The sequence below is a fragment of the Mustela nivalis genome (assembly GCF_964662115.1).
Source record: "Mustela nivalis genome assembly, chromosome: 9".
Lineage (NCBI taxonomy): Eukaryota > Metazoa > Chordata > Mammalia > Carnivora > Mustelidae > Mustela > Mustela nivalis.
In genome coordinates this window covers 118,840,925-118,857,761 of record NC_139028.1, presented here as the reverse complement: position 1 = coordinate 118,857,761, position 16,837 = coordinate 118,840,925, and the positions used below count along the sequence as shown (strand labels likewise).

General features: G+C 49.9%; 2 protein-coding genes across 5 annotated transcripts in view; both read right to left on the bottom strand.

The window, feature by feature from the left end:
• LOC309873520 (uncharacterized protein) overlaps window positions 1-16,837 on the bottom strand; it is a gene marked incomplete at both ends in the record, with an annotated part of 140,690 nt that overhangs the window by 87,740 nt on the left and 36,113 nt on the right. The gene's annotated exons all lie outside the window — the stretch shown is intronic.
• LOC309873524 (uncharacterized protein) lies at window positions 5,286-6,188 on the bottom strand (the record flags this gene model as incomplete). Of its 3 annotated transcripts, none has more annotated exons than XM_082749318.1 (2): window positions 5,686-6,188; window positions 5,286-5,409 (listed from the first exon to the last, which is right to left on the bottom strand). In XM_082749318.1, the coding sequence occupies exons 1-2, from the start codon at window positions 6,099-6,101 to the stop codon at window positions 5,286-5,288; spliced, it is 540 nt and encodes a 179-aa protein (XP_082605444.1). In that variant the 5' UTR covers window positions 6,102-6,188. The 3 variants fall into 3 exon arrangements, with proteins under 3 accessions (XP_082605444.1, XP_082605442.1, XP_082605443.1); XM_082749316.1 differs by having other exon boundaries at window positions 5,286-5,534; window positions 5,715-6,188; XM_082749317.1 differs by having other exon boundaries at window positions 5,286-5,534; window positions 5,745-6,188.

The window sequence follows — 16,837 nt, the reverse complement described above, 5'->3', positions numbered from 1 at the left end:
CGCTCTGGCCGGGCTTTCGCTCGCCGGCTCCCGCCCGGTGTGCATGGACAGCATGGTTGGGTTTTACTTGGCATTTCTCATGAGGCGGGGAACTGGACGGGGGGTCCTTATCTGAACAGTGTGTGCTCTGGTCTCCTCCCGTTTCTCTGTCCTGTGTCCATCGCTCATCATTACCATTGTTCCGCGGGAGCTGTACTCCCTCTGGAGCAGCGCTCCAGACCTGGGTCCGGTGCTCGGTGTCCTGTCTCCTTCTGGGGCCGGGCGGGTGCGGTGCGGCCCACCAGCCCCATGCTCGCCCGTGGCCGCCATCCCTTCCCTGTGGAGAAATCCTGGCTCAATGCTGTATTTGCAAGTTGCTTATCTGCCTCTCCTTTGTTGTCGACGGACGTGTCTGTGGTTTTATTTCTACGGGTGTTGCTCGTAGCAGGGTTTAAGAAAGTTTGTTTAGGGACTTCTGAGTGGCTCAGTCGTTAAGCATCTGTCTTCAGCTCAGGTCAGGATCCCAAGGTCCCAGGATCGAGCCCGCATGGGGCTCCCTGCTCGGCGGGGAGCCTGCTTCCCCTCTGCCCCTCTCCTCCTACTCATGTTCTTTTCTGCTCTGTGCTCTCTCTCTTAAACAAACAAGTAAAAAAGCTTAAATGTTTTTTGTTTCATTTTTAAAAACTAGCCTGTCCACACTTGTGCTTTAGCTGGACACACAGGGGCCCACATCTCCTGCCGTCACTATTCAGGCTTAAACGCCCCATTTCACGCCTCGAGTTCCGTGGGGTCCGTCCTCTCTCTTCACGGACAGAAAACCCGATTTTTACCCTTCCTGCTCCTGTGGGGCGTCGACCTCATTGTGCTCTTCTTTCCAGGCTTACCCTGGATCTGAAAATGCACTTTCCTGACGCATACAAATCCCATCAACTGTATTTTCTGGTTCCGCACGGCAGAGCACGCAGGGCCCCTGGCCACGCTCCTCACCCCACGTTTCCCACATCGTGGCTCCTGATTCTGTGTAGAACGTAAGCCCCGCAGTCCGTGGGGCCCGGAGCGCTTTGGCCTTACCCTTTCCTCCCGGCGCTCCTCTGTGTGGCTCGGAGCTGCCGCCCGGCGCCGCTTGGCTCGGCCTTCGCAGTCCGCCAGCCGGGGCCGCGCGGCCGCTTCCCCTCGGTTCTGCGCGGCTGGAAGAGCACGGCCGGGCCGCGCGGGTCCGCAGGGCGTTTCTGCTGGTGTGACCCTCGGGAGGCTCAGAACGAGAAAACCATCACCCCTGGCTTCTTGGGGACATAAAAACTGCTCAGCAGAAAGGAATCTGGCCAAACGCAACTTGGGTAGCGCACTTTGGCGAAGTGGACTTTACCTCTGGGGTCCCGAGCTGGTTTCCTGAGTCCGTGGAACTACCCGGGTGAGGGAATCAGGAGAAAACCCACACGTCTTGTTGACGCATCAGTGAGCGTCCGGCCGGATCTGACGCCGGCGGCGACGAACCGGACAGACGGACACCCTCGGGACAGAGGAAGAGCGGCTTCCTCAGCATGCGCCCCTCGTGCGGGCCAGAGCCCAGGATCGCGACTCCGCTCAGAGCGAGCCTCTCGGAGTTCGGGACAACAGGAGCGTCCGCTGGGCTTTCAGTGCCGCGATGGCACGTGCTGACGAATTTGGGGGAAATCGTGGTCTTCAGTGCAGCGCGTGGATACAAGGCTGCTTTCTGCTCATCAAACCCTCTTTAATTTCTCCCAGAGACGTTTCGTGATTTTCATTTTAGAAGTTTTGTGCAATGTTTGGTATGACTTACATTTCTAGGTATATGACTTTGGGGGCCTGAATTATAAATGCTGCAGGTTTTTAATGTACCCCCCCCGTTATGACTGACTTAAGTTCAATAGAGTCAACACAGAGCCTGTTACAGCTTCGGGAGTAGAGGTCGGTGATTCCTCAGCCGTGAGTAACCCCCAGTGCTCACTGCATCGGGTGCCCTCCTCAAAGCCCCCCAGCCCCCCACCCCCCAGCCCCACCCCCTCCAACCCTCCGTTTGTTTCCGAGACTTATGGGACCCTTACGGGTTGTTTCACTCTCTCATTTCGCCTTGTTTTACCTGCCCCTCCCTTCCCCCGTGACCCTCTGTTTTGTTTCTTAAATTACACATTTGAGTAAAATCAGTCGGTTGTTGTCTTTCCCCAGTGGACTGATTCACTGAGCATTATATCCTCCGGTTCCATCCACGTCATTGCAAACGGCAGGATTTCCTCCTTTTTGACGGCTGAGTAATATTCCATTGTGCCTATGGACCACGTCTTCTTATCTGTTCACCCGTCGGTGGACATCTGGCTCTTTCCATAGTCTGGCCGTTGTGGACGTTGCTGCTATAAACATTTGGGTGCACGTGCCCTTCCTTTTCGCTACATTTGTATCCTTTGGGGGAGTCCCCATCGCGCAACCGCTGGGGCGGGGGCGGCTCCGTGTCCCCTCCCCGAGGCCCCTCCCCGCCGCGTCCCCGCGCGGCTGCCCCAGCTCACATCCGGCCGCGGGGACGAGGCTCCCCTTTGTCCGCGTCCTCGCCGACGCCTGGGGTTTCCCGACTCGCTCGGCCATTCTGACAGGCGCTACGGGGAATCTCGTTGCGGTTTTGATGTGTTTTCCCTGATGCCCTGGGATGTGGAGCATTTTGTCACGTGCCCGCAGCCGTCTGGGTGACGTGCTCTGCTAAGTGTTGTTGGCGTATAAGGGAAATCAATTTTATGTTGACCTTTCACCCGGTGCTGGTGCTAATCTACTTCCTGGTTAGAATACTGAATCTGTAGATTATTTTGAATTTCCTTTTGTGTCTGGGCACTTACTTCCTGTCCCTTCCTTGACACACACCGCCTGCCTTCACGCTTGGTGCTTTGCTCCTGTCCCGGGGCCCGAGGGTGTATCAGCCCCACTGCGTCCTGCTGGCTCCCTCGGACCGAGTGTAGACCCTGAGCCGCCGTCTCCCTATCCGTCACCGTCTCTGCTGGGGCTGCCAGAGCAGAGCGCCGCGCCGGGGCTTCAGAACAGACATTCACCCCTCACCAGCCCGGAGGCCGGACGCCCCAGAGGAAGCTTGGTTTCAGGTGAGGCCTCTCTTCCCGACTTGCCGCCGGCCCCTGGCCCGCTGTGTCCACACACGGCTTTCCCTTGTGCACAGAGCGGGGGAGATCTGCTGTCTCCTCCTGTTCCATAAGGACCCCAGTCCTATTAGGTCTGGGGCTTGCCCTTATGGCCTCACTCAACTGTAGTGACCTCCACAGACAGGCTGCCCCTTCACAGTCCCCTCCGCAGATGCACCGTCCCTCACACGGGGCGCTGGGCTTCAGTGCATGAAAGTTTGGGAACATGACTCCGTCTGTGACGAGCCCTCACCGCATGTTCCCGGGCTCGGGCTCTCTGTTCCTTTCCGCACATCCGTGTTTTTATGGGATTGTTTTTCTCCTGCCTGAGAGCTTCTTTCTGCATTTCTTAAAGCCAGAGTTCGCTGGTATGAAATGTCGTGGCTGTGTTCGCTCCGGGGGGCCGTGCAGGGACGTGGGTATGAGTGGCTCGGCCCGCTGCCGTCTCCGAGGGACAGGCATGCGGTCAGAGGGATGGCTGGCGCAACCCGTGTCTGCCCTTGGGTCAAGGGACCCCTGGCCAAGCGCCGGCCCTCTGGGGACTCTGTGGGCGTCGCGAGATCGAGTCAAACAGGCACGAGATTCGGGGTCTTGCCACTGCAGGAGGAAACCTGGTGTAGCTCAGAGAAGGGGACGCACACCCCGTACTTATATTTCATTCCGGGGTGCCAGAGCCACGGGGACCCCAAGACGCCAAGACTGGGCTTCATCCCAGGTAACAGACAGTTCTGCACCTGGGTTGGCTCCCGGGGCTGCTGTAACGCACGGCCACCTCGCCGGTCCTGGGTCGGAGTCCACGGCGGGCCTCCTCACGTGAGCATCGAGGCATTGGAGGGCCATGTTTATTGGTGGACACGCCGGAGAGCAGCTTCCCCTTGTCTTTTCTGGCTTCTGGCAGCCGCCGGCTTTCCTTGGTCATGACCGCTGCCTCGTCTCCCGAGCCAGCAGTGGCCAGGGGAGCCCTCACGCTGCCTCAGCTGCTGCCTCCGCCCCATTTCAGGACCCCATAGTGGGTAACCCAGGACGATGTCTCTGGGGCCAGCTGACGAGGACCGTGAGGCCCCCTTTGCCGTGAAGCAGGTGCACCAGGCGCAGGGATGAGGACAGGACGTCTCTGGGGAGGCACCGTCCCACTACCGCAGTGCCAGTGGTTTGGAGGACCGGCTGCCCGTTGCATCCAGATCCAGGCCCTGCACTTTGACAAGCACCAGGCCCATCGATCGGGGGATATTGTGAATGTCGCCTTACAAGGTCCCAGAAGTCCTGGCACTCCGGCCTTGTTTTCTGTCCAAACATCATGAGAAGGCAAAGGCAGGTGGGCTGAGCCTGATCCGGTCTGCAGCCAGAGCTGCAAGGAGCCTGCAGAGTGCTTCCCAGCCTCCGCTGGGCCGGGGCAGCAGGACGGAGAGGCTGCCGGCCCCAACACTCCAAGGTCACTGCCACATGAGGGGGGTCCCACAGCTGGACGGTCACCGGTGTAAGACTCCAGCCCCATGTCCTGACCTGGAGCCTGGACCTCTGTGCCTCCTCACCAAGCCTGAGATGCCCCATGCCAAAACCTCGGTGGAGGACCCTCGGGGCGGTGGAGGACACTTGGAGCACCTGCCGATTCCCCAAGCCGATTGCCAGGGACCTTCCTTGTTCATCTGTGCGCAGTGAAGAGACCACAATGAAAAAGTCACACCGAATGAAACGAAGCTGTTTCGTGGTGAACGATGACTTTATTGAAAGGGGATTTTGGTGTATTTTAACAGACAAATATGGCAACATGTTGGGAAGGAAGGAGCCTTTCTGGACTGTACATTGTCTGTGGGAGGAAGCGGCTCAGACGTGATGAGACCGTGCTTCTCCGGAGTGTGGGGCCGGGGGGGACGTTGCTAACCCATCACTGGTAAAGCCTGAGCATGGGCTCAGCGCCTGGAAGGGGCCCCTTGCCTCTTGTGGGACTGTGGGGCAGCATTAGAATATGGCCTTCCTCTGGGTCAGACTCTCTCGGGGGACAGCAGAGAGCCATGGCCCATGACGCAGAACGGAGCTTCCGGTGCTGGAGACGGGGACTCCGAGGAAGGAGGGGGAGAGGGCGAGAGCTTTCGGGGCCTGATGGGACCGGGGGCCTCGCTGCACGCTGCAGCTGGAGGCGGTTAGCGGGAGCCTGGACAGGCTGTGCCATCAGATCTTGCACTGGCAGCAGACAGGGACGCAGCAGCTGGACTGGGAGCAGCAGGGCTTGCAGCAGCTGGACTGGCAGCAGGATGACCCACAGCCTGAAGAGCAGCAACAGGGTTTGCAACAGCTGGACTGAGAGCAGCAGGGGACACAGCAGCTGGACTGGGAGCAGCAGGGTTTGCAGCAGCTGGACTGGGAGCAGCAGGGTTTGCAACAGCTGGACTGGGAGCAGCAAGGTTTGCAGCAGCTGGACTGAGAGCAGCAGGGGACACAGCAGCTGGACTGGGAGCAGCAGGGTTTGCAGCAGCTGGACTGGGAGCAGCAGGGTTTGCAACAGCTGGACTGGGAGCAGCAAGGTTTGCAGCAGCTGGACTGAGAGCAGCAGGGGACACAGCAGCTGGACTGGGAGCAGCAGGGTTTGCAGCAGCTGGACTGGGAGCAGCAGGGTTTGCAGCAGCTGGACTGGCAGCAGGATGACCCACAGCCTGAAGAGCAGCAACAGGGTTTGCAGCAGCTGGACTGGGAGCAGCCACAAGAGCCACAACCCCCCTTGCAGCCCCCACAGGAGCCACAGCCCCCCTTGCAGCCCCCACAAGAGCCACAACCCCCCTTGCAACCCCCACAGGAGCCACAACCCCCCTTGCAGCCCCCACAGGAGCCACAACCGCCCTTGGAGCCCCCGCAGGAGCCACAGCTGGAGCAGGAACAGGCTGGCACACAGCAGCACACGGGCTTGCAGCAGCAGACGGGCACACAGCAGCTGGAGCCACAGCCCCCACAGCCGGAGCCACAGCCCCCGGAACAGCCACAGCAGCTCATGGTTCTGGTGGGTTGAGGGTAGAGCAGGTCAGAGAAGCAGGTGCGGAGGACAGTGCTCAGGTGTGGGGCCTTCTGGGCTGGGGCCCTTTATACACCTGTCCAGGGTCAGCTGAGGTGCTGGACACACGGTCACTTCCTGTTGTCAGTGCCTCCCCTGGCCCTTTGTTCCTTGTGTTTCCTCCTCCCCAGGAGCCGCGTGCTCTCACCCGCCGTGGTGGTGTTCTGCTCATTCTGTCCCGTCTTGGGCAGAGGTTTGTTTTTTTGCTCAAGATGCCTGAACATTTTTCCGACGTTGTTTGGCAATGTCCCAGATCACAGGTGCCCCACAGGGACACCCTCTTCCCAGTCGGGCCTGGGTTGCAGCCTCCTCCCCCTCCCTCTGTCCCCAGTGGGACCTCAGATAAGGCCTGGGCCCGTGTGAGTTCTCCCCAAAGCTGGGGTGTGCTGGGGAGAGCTGGGCTCTGAGCCGCGGCGGCCGTGGAGGACAGCTGCAGAGAGAAGCCCCGGGGCTTGTGGAGAGGAGATGGGCAGGCTGCCTGTGCGCCCGGGCAGTGCAGGGGGCCAGTGCTCCTGCATTCTGCGGGAGACCGCATGGCCACGGGCCAGGATCGCTTGCTGGGTGGCACCCAGTGACCTCAGACTGGCAGGCGGGGGCTGTGGCCCAGGCTGTCCCACCTGAGAAGGGTGAATGCTTAGCAGCAGGCTAACAGAGACCAGTCCTGGTCGTGGCGAGCTGCCACGTGCCCGCACTGAAGCTGTCAGTCCCCTACGGATGCCACACCGGGTCGGTGTTGGGGAGGTGAAGGCTTTCTTCTTGTTCCTCGTGCGCCCGGTGGATGGGGCTGCTTCTGGGAGGGGACTCCTGGGTGTGTGTTTGGGGGTTTGGCCAAGAGAATATTCTTTTGGGGGGGCAGAGAGAGAGTGCAGGGGTGGAGGGTCAGAGGGAGAGGGAGAGAGAGAACCCCAAGCAGGCTCTACGCTCAGCACAGAGCCTGACACGGGCTCTACCTCCGGACCCTGAGATCACGACCCGAGGCAAAACCAGGAGTCAGATGCTCAACGACCTGAGCCCCCCAGGCTCCCCTCCACAGAAAATCCCTTGGAGAGGTGAGGCCGGTAAACAGCATTTGGGAAGGCGTTCCGTGTGGGGAGGAGCGGTGCCAAGGCGCAGGGAAAGGGCTCGGGGTGTATGTGGGCTGGCGGCACCCGCTTTAGGCTCCATAGGTGGGGAGCGGAGACCGTGTGGGTGGGAGCGGGGCAGGTGGGGGCAGTGGGGGGGTCTCTCTAGGTGAACCTCACAATGAGGTCTCCGTTCTGTGCGGAGGGCGGGTCTCCCTCCTTCTGCTCTGCTGAGCTTATCATGGGCCCAGCTGGGGAGGCCGTGGGGGAAGCCTCCCACCTCCGACATATGGAAAAACGGGGAAGAAAGCAAACGGAATAAAACTTTGAGTCGGTGCACCAGGTCCCCCGCGCCCCCGGACTCGTGTGGGGTCTTGGGTTTACATGCAAGAGCCTCTGTCAGGCATCGGCCTCTGGCCGGACCCCGCCCAGTCACCAAGCGCCCCAGCAGAGACCCGGAGACCGTGCCGTGTTCTTCCGTCCCGCGAGCAGTTCATGGGCAGAGGAGGCTGTTCCTTGAATGTTTCATAGAGTTGTTCTGAGGTATCCAGGCTTGGTATGGTTTCTGGGCGGCACATGATCTAGAGTGTTAGGATTTTACTTCCCGGACTTTTATTTGTTTAATTGGATTTTTTAATAACAGTGTTTATCCTGGGGGATTTGGGGATTCCTTGTCCAAAGGCTTTAGGGGGAAGGTGCACATCCGGGGGTCCCTGGGACGCGGTGCCCTGTCGTCCTCCCGAGCTTTCCCAGGCGGGCCGTAGGGGACACGTCCCGCAGAATGTTCTGGCTGATGGAGCGCCGGCCTCATCTGAAGCCTAAACTCTTGACTTTAAGAAGACCTGTGTGCTTCCTCTGATTTTGGAGGAAGGGTGTGTATTTATTGTAGTTTAATAACAATAATAATAATGGACGTCATAACAGACCAGACGTTTAAAGAAGCTGGCAAAGACCACACGGTCCAGTCTAGGAAAGTAACGTGATTTCATTGAACTGATGGCCCGAACGCCCCTCCGGTCCGGACCCAGGCTCCTTCCTTCCACTCTGCGTGTTGGCCAGGTATTGTTGGTGGCCCTTCCTATGGCAACAGTCTCGTGATTTTGTTTTCCAGAGAGAGAGCACAAAGACATCTCAGGGGTTTCTCGTCGCTCTGATGCTCCCGGTTTCTTTCTTGATTGTTGGGTCTCGAAGTTTCCTTTGCCCTCGTGGTACTGTCGCGGCAATTACTAGGTGTCAAAGGTGTTCGCGCACGTGCGGCCAACCTCCGGGCACCGGCATTTCTATTTCCGCACGGTGTTGCGCGTGACTTCACGTTCTCCTGCGATCAGCTCCTTCCATCCGCAGCTGCCGTGACATCCCGCTCGCGGTGGCCTGTGGCGCGCTCAACGGCGTCTCTGGCTGCTCAGCATTTTCACGTGAAATCAGCAGGTGGCTGACATCTTTTCTAAAATACTTCTGCTTCGCTACTGTATCTTAATGGGGTGATCAAATAATTCATGAGCCTTGAGTACTTCTGTTTGAAGCGTACCTCCTGTTACCGGATTCTGCTCATGGTGTGACGTGAGCATTTTGCTGTCGCCGGTGTCTCCGGTCGGAGTAATGTACACCTGACCTTATCACGCTTCCTTCCCATTCTGTTAATGTCGTGAAGTCTCCGTCAGTTCCTTAACAAATACACGTGAAGACGGTAGAAGGTTTGCTTTGCTTATGTTCTACCCAGGATCCAGTGCGTTCTCACTTTTTAACTGGAATGTCTGACGACGTATTTCCAAACTGCAGTGCAGGAGACACTTTTGTACTCAAGTAAAGTAACGTTTGCATGCTGTTTGTGTTCAGACTTCTCTTGTGAATTCTTGAAAATATACTTCAGAATTCTTAAACCATTGAACCCATGTTGCAAGGCTGGAGCTGCCTTAAATTGGGAAGATCATTTCTTTCTTTCTTTCTTTTTTTTTTTTTAAGATTTTATTTATTTGACAGAGAGAGATCACAAGTAGGCGAAGAGGCAGGCAGAGAGGGGGAAACAGGCTCCTTGCCAAGCAGAGAGCCCGATGCGGGGCTTGATCCCAGGACCCTGAGATCATGACCTGAGCCAAAGGCAGAGGCTTTAACCCACTGAGCCACCCAGGCGCCCCTGGCAGATAATTTCATTTCCTTTAGATTCTTTACAAAAAAAAAAAAATGCCAGTCGCATGTGAGGTCAGTATCTGCCAGTTACGGATGGACAACCTCAGCAGGATGGGAAGGGGGTGCCTTCAGGGAGTCCGGAGGCAGCTGTGTTTGGGGGTGACTGGGGCCGTGAGCTGCATGGACACGGTGTCGGCATGTGTACTCGTGTTTCTGAGGGCAGCTGGCAGTCCCAGACCGGTACCTGTGCAAACTTCTCTAACCAACAGCACGTGCTATCCAACAGCTGGCACTGTTTTCATATGGTTTGACTTTGTTGAAGAAAATCGCAGGTAATGGTTTCCAGTTGGTGGAGATATTTCACACAGCTTATAAGGCTTTCTGTTGCAGCAGCAACGCCCGGTACTTGCCACCTGCTCAGAGCTGTGACGGTGGAGAAGTACTTTCTATCTGGTTGACTGTCGTGTCGCTTTGTTTTGTACACATCCTTATTTGTTGGGGGTGGGACACTTATAAGGTCTTTTGGGCAAATTCATCCCGTTGGTTTTTGCATTTTGACATCTTTTTAAGGGCTTGTGCAAAAATGGGTCCAGTTCAGTAAAACGGTTAATTTTGACGAATGCGCCTCGTCTCTGAGAACAGAATGTGTGTTGTCTCACTGTTGGGTGCTGTGTTCAATATATACTCCGGGGAAACATCCTTTTAGTTGGACGATCTGAATTTTCTCTAATTGTACTGGTAACATTTTATTTTTCTCCTAATTACCAGGAGACGTTTGCCGGTGTATCCATTTCTCCTATAATCCTCCCATTTTTGTTTTCTGTATTTTGAGTCTGTGTTGGTAGTTGCATTCATGTTTGAGAATGTTGTGTCTGCCTCATGAATTTGTCCTTTGACCAGGAATTGCTTTTAATATTTAACGGCAATGGCTAAAAGAATATTTTAACACCATTTGGCACGTTTTGGAACCATCTCTTGTATTTGGGAAATCCAGAGGCCAAGATGTCTTCCAGGATAAAAGGCAGAATGGTCAATTTTCTCTCTCCTGACCTGCCATTCTTGAGGGCAGGGACGTATGACCAAGACTTGGCATTATAAAAAGCGGTGCTGGTGGTCCTGTCCTGTGTCCATGGCTGGTCATGCCCCAGTGAGGGCTGTGTGGACGTGTTCGGCAAGGACAGCAGCTGTTTCTACACTAACTGGTTTTGGCAGTAGCTTTTCTCACCGCTCAGGCTCCCATGTTTGGGAAGGCAATGCTGTGGGTGCTCGACCTCTTGTCTCTAATCACCCAGAAACATTTCTCCTGACACACAACTGAAACCCACGCCCGAATCAACAGAAATAAATCACACACTTTCTTAAAAATCCTGGAGTTTTCAGTGGGGGTGGAAAGAAAGAAGGAGAAATTAGATAATACAATTGAGGACATTAAAGAAAGGCAGGGCAAGGAAAAAACGTGGTGAGTGGGAAGCATCAAAGAGAGAAGAATCCCAGCCAGGCATATCCACGATCCCAGTGAAAAAGAATCGATCTCATCATGTCCAAGACAAATCTTCAGGGTTTTAAAGATCTGTTAAGAGAACAGTTACAAAATGTAATGGCACAGGAATGTTGAATGTTGCTTTAGTGTTAGATAAAGTAGACTTTTAAGACGACGTTTCCCGAGAGGAAGTGTGGGAGTGAGGAGAGAAGAGACGGTGAACCTCAGTCTTTCAAAGGCCATCCTGGTAAGTTGAGTAGGGAAGTAGGACAATAATTTGAGAGAGAAGTGGATTCGAGAGTTTAAGATGTGAAAAATAACACCGTTTTTAAAAATGTGAAAACAATGAAACACAAAACTTAGAATTTGCCATCTTCTCCATTTTCAAGCCAACAGTCAGTAGTATTAAGTGCATTTGTGCTGTACCATTACCACCACCACCCGCCTCCAGAACTTTCCCAGGTCAAGTTATTTTATGGATGATAATGACGGAGTGCTTCCCTAGGTGATGCAGGTGCGTGGGGAAGAGTCTTGGAGAGACGCCTTGAATGGACAAGAAGGGACAAGTTGGGCTGGGGCTGGCCTTAGGCTGGAGCAGGGACTGTTCATGACCTATCCCAGGAGGTGGGCCAGGTGACTGGTACAGGAGCTATGGGAAGTAGATGTGGGTCACGAAGCTACGGCGGTCCTTTCTGAGGGTTCCGTTTTCTCTGTGAAATAGGATGGAAGGTAGTCAGTTGAGAGCAAAGATCGGGGAGAAGTCATGACACTCAATCCCTACTCTACACAAACACAGAAGAATCTGTGTGGCATATGCACGGATGACTCAGTACATGGGTACCAGTTTTCTAAAAACCACAGGAAATCAGGATTCTTAAAATCAGAGACTGTACGACTTCAGATCTTTCTCCACTATGGACCAACTTATCTGAGTGAGAATAAATGAAGGTTAAAGCATTACTAAAGGCAAAGCAATTCTAGTTCTGAAGTAGAGTCTAAAGCTTATTGATCCCACTTACCCACTGAAGAATCTTTTTGTACACTTTTTTGATTTTGCAAGATTTTTATTTTTCACTTCTTTTTTTTTATTTTTTTATTTTTATTTTTAATTTTTTTTTAAAGATTTTATTTATTTATTTGACAGACAGAGATCACAAGTAGTAGGAAGAGAGGCAGACAGAGAGAGAGGAGGAAGCAGACTCTCCTTGGAGCAGAGAGCCCGATGTGGGGCTTGATCCCAGGACCCTGGGATCATGACCTGAGCCGAAGGCAGAGGCTTTAACCCACTGAGCCACCCAGGCACCCCTTATTTTTCACTTCTTAAAAACTGGTTTCAGAGGTAGAATGTAGTGATTTATCCGTTGCATATAACGCGCAGCACTCATTCCGTCCAGTGCCTCCTTCATGCCTGTCCCGCAGCTACCCTTCCCTCCGCCCCCTCCCCTCCAGCAACCCCGAGTTTATTTCCTAGAGTTAAGAGTCTCTTATGGTTTGCCTCCCTCTCAATTTTCATCTTATTTTTCCTTCCCTTTCCCTGTGTTCATTTGTTTTGTTTCTTAAATGCCACACACGAGTGAAATCATATAGTATTTGTTTTTCTCTGACTGACTTATTTCACTTAGCGTAATACCCTCTAGTTCCATCCGTGTCAACACACATGGCAAGATCTCGTTCTTTTGATGGCTGAGTAACATATATCTCGCATCTTACTTATCCATTCATCTGTCAGGGGACGTCTGGGATCTTCCCATGGTTTGGCTATTGTGGACATTGCTGCCATAAACATTGGGGTGCATGTGACCCCAATCACTATGTTTGCATCCTTTGACTAACTAGCGAGTAGTGTGACTGCTGGGTCATAGGGTGGCTCTATTTTCAACGTTTTGAGGAACCTCCACACTGCTTTCCACAGGAGCTGCACCAGCTTGCATTCCCACCAACGTGTAAGAGGTTCTGTTTGTTTTTGTTAGCCAACATGGTTTATATCTTCTCACGTGATGGTTTCCTTTAGTAACCTGCTCCTCGCCTCTCGGTTTAATTTCCTTCTTCCTGAATCACATTCATAGTAAGTTACTACTGCAAAGGTCTGCTGGTGGGTAAGTTCCATCAGTCTGAATTTTGCTGGAAGTATCTTTATTTTATACTTAATTATTGGCCGGTAATTTAGCTGGGTATAGAATTCTAGGTTGAAAATTTCCTGCTTAGTATTTGAACCCTCCTGACTTTTTTTTTTTTACTTCCTTGCCCTTTCATTGAGAAGTTTGTTGTCAGTTGAATTATAAGTTCATTTTTTTCTCTGATACCTTTTAAGATTTTTTTTTTACTTACTGTTGTGTTCTGAGGTTTTGCTGTGATGGGACTAGGTTTGGATTTACTTCTATTTTTATTTGTCATGCTTTAGATTTGCGATGATCCAATATGAACTTCATCCTTTTATTAATTTTGGATGATTATTGGGTCCAAATATCGAATTTCATCTACTGTCTTTGTACGCCTCTTCCAAAATTCACATAAGATATATATCGAACGTTTTCGTTCTAGTCTTCATGTGTCTTAAGGGTCTTTTCATATCCAAATATCTCCCATCCTGCATCCCGACTGATTTCCTTTGCTATGACCCTCCTGTATCTGTATGTACTTTTCTGTTTAACTGGGATGTTGGATTTTTAATTTTAGTGACATTGTATTTCATATTGGTAATTCTCTATGAACACTCCTATAAATCTATTTTTAAGTTTATTCTTTCTATACAAATGCAGTTATTTACATTTTTAATAGTTTTAGATATATGTGCTTATAGCATTTTTTTCATATTCTTTTTCTTCTAATTTATAAGTTTAGGTTCTTGATCCTTCTGTTTATTGTAAATACTGAGAGCTCATGAAAATATTGATAGCTCATGATAGCTCATGAAAGTTTATTTTTTAATTTTTATGTATTATAAACTCATCTTTAGCAGTGCTTATTCTTCTGTTCCTTTCCCTTCACTCCTAATCCATTCCCAGGGCAAATCCTATGTCCTGGGTGGTTTGGATTCCAGTCCCCCAAGGATGTCCTAATCCCTGGGACTTATGAATATGTTACCTCACATGGTAAAGGAGACTGTGCAGATGTGATTAACAGTCTTGAGATGGGAGATTATTCTGGATAATCCTGGCATACCCAGTGGAATCACCAAGGTCTTTGTGAGAGGGAATCTTTATATGAAGGTCCTTTGAGAGCCAGAGAAGGAGACATAACCACAAAACTGGAGACTAGAGTGATGTGCTTTAAAGATGGAAGGGGGTTGGGGATGAGCCAAGGAACACAGGCAATTCCTAGGAACTAGAAAAGACAAGGAAATGGATTCTTCCCTTGAGCCTCCAGGGGAGACTCAGACTTGCTGACTCCTTTATTTAGACCTGGTGAGTCTTCCAATCCCCAGAACTGTAAGATAATAAATTGGTGTCATTTTAAGACATTAAATTTGTGATAAGTTGCACAGCTGCAATAGAGTGTGTTATATTTACTATGTGGGGTTACTGCTTATCAAAAACAAATCAGCAATTCAAAATATATATTTATCTGCACTTAATGAATATACCCATTTGCCTAGCAAATAGCCTTCAAGAAATATGTTCTAAGGGAAAAATTGCACATGACAGTTTGTAATGTATCTCAATGTGGATCTTTTTGGATTTAATATGACCGGAGTTCTTTGAGCTTCTTGAATTTATACGTCTATTTATTTCCTCAGATTAGAAGTTTTTGTCCATTATTTCTTCAAATAAACTCTCTGCCTCTTTGTCTTCTGCAGCGTCTGTTGGGACTCCCACAATGCATTATCGGTCTCCTTCATGACGACCCACACATCCGTAGGCTCTCTTCACTTTTCTTCATGCTTTTCGGATTTGATTTCAACAACCTGTCTTCAAACTCACAAGTTTTCCATTTAATCCCTCTAGTAAATGTTTTCAGTTCCATTATTGTATTTTTCAGCTCTAGTATTTCTGTTCTATTTTTTTGAAAAATGTTTTTTCTCTTTGTTGATATTCTCATTTTGTGCTTGCATTATTTTCCTCATTTTATTTAGTTGTCATTCTTTTAGCTCATTGAGCCTCTTTATAACATTTTTAAAAAAAATTTTAATTTTTTTTTATAAACATATATTTTTATCCCCAGGGGTACAGGTCTGTGAATCACCAGGTTTACACACTTCACAGCACTCACCAAAGCACACACCCTCCCCAATGTCCATAATCCCACACCCTTCTCCAACCCCCCTCCCCCCAGCAGCCCTCAGTTTGTTTTGTGAGATTAAGAGTCACTTATGGTTTGTCTCCCTCCCAATTCCATCTTGTTTCATTGATTCTTCTTCTACCCACTTAAGCCCCCATGTTGCATCTCCACTTCCTCATATCAGGGAGATCATATGGCACGTGCACCCGAATGTTTATAGCAGCAATGTCCACAATAGCCAAACTATGGAAAGAACCTAGATGTCCATCAACAGATGAATGGATCAAGAAGATGTGGTATATATACACAATGGAATACTATGCAGCCATCAAAAGAAATGAAATCTTGCCATTTGCGACAACATGGATGGAACTAGAGCGTATCATGCTTAGCGAAATAAGTCAAGTATGACATTTATTTTAAACTCTTTGTGAGACAGCTCATAGATCTTTATTTCTTTAGGGTTGGTTGGTTTCTAGAGTTTTATTTTATTCATTTGGTTGTCCCATGTATCCCTGTTTCTTTGTATGATTTGCATTTTTATTGGTGTCATTGAGACTTCGTTATTTAAATCACCAATGGCCCCTCCCAGTCTTACTGACTGGCTTTGTACAGTGGGTGACATTCACTGATTAGCCTAGCTAGAGGTTCTGGAACCTCTCAAACCTTTTCTGAGGATGTGTGTCTTCTTGGAGTTTGTGTGTGTGTGCTCTCAGTCATCCCAAAATCTCTAAACATTTTGTCCCTGTTTCTCAGAAGCCTGTAATCTTTGGAACCCCCTGGCATCTGCTCTGGAACTGTGGCTTTAATGTATCATGTGATCGTGTATGCTTGCAGTGGCTTTTTTTTTTTTTTTGAGTGGCTTCTAAACAAAGCCACTATTCTAGTCAGTTCTGTGTGTCAGACAAGACAGATGCCAGCACCTCAGACATCAGATTGTTCTTTGTTAATTATCTGTTGACATTGTTAGAAATTTTTCCTTTTGCCATGCAGGTATTTTCGTTTATTTTTCTTTTATACCAAATTTTATCACTCATTTCTTTAGTGGACAGCTGAATTTTGTGTCATGCTTAGAAAGAACTATTCTACTATAATGTTACTTAAAAAATTCCTGTTTACTTTTAATTATTTTTATTTTTATTTCTACTTCTGTTTATGTCTTTATCCCATACTCTGTATGGAATTTATTTACAGGTGAGGTAATCACCCAATTTTAATTTTCTTAGATCCTACATAATTGTTTTAACACCATATATGGAACAATATTTTTTCTTATGAATTTAAAATGCTATCTTTTTCATGTAGGTATTTCATGCATGTTTGGTTCTGTTTCTGGTATCTCTTTTCTTTTATATTTATCTACTGGATTTTCATGTGTTTATGTTAGGTTGTTTGAATTATCATACTCTGTAGTAAGTTTTGATATCTGGCCCACTTCCTTTTTAGCATTTTCATGGCTATTGTTTTCGGTATAAATGTTACAACCAGCAAAGCTACTTAAAATACTTTCTTGGTATATTTATTCAGATCAAATGTCTAGATTAATTTAGGGAGAATTGACTTGATTAAAATATTAAACCTTTCTATTAAAATAAGAATTATCTATTCTTTTGTTTGTGTCTCAGTATATTCCAGCTTTCTTCACATAGATTTTTAAAGACTTTCATGAAAAATTTTACTGAAATACAAATTCATGGAGAAAAATGAATGTAAGGCAGCATGCTGAATTTCCACCAATGGGATACACATGTGACCAGTACTCAGATTTAGAAATAGCTCATCACCAGACCAT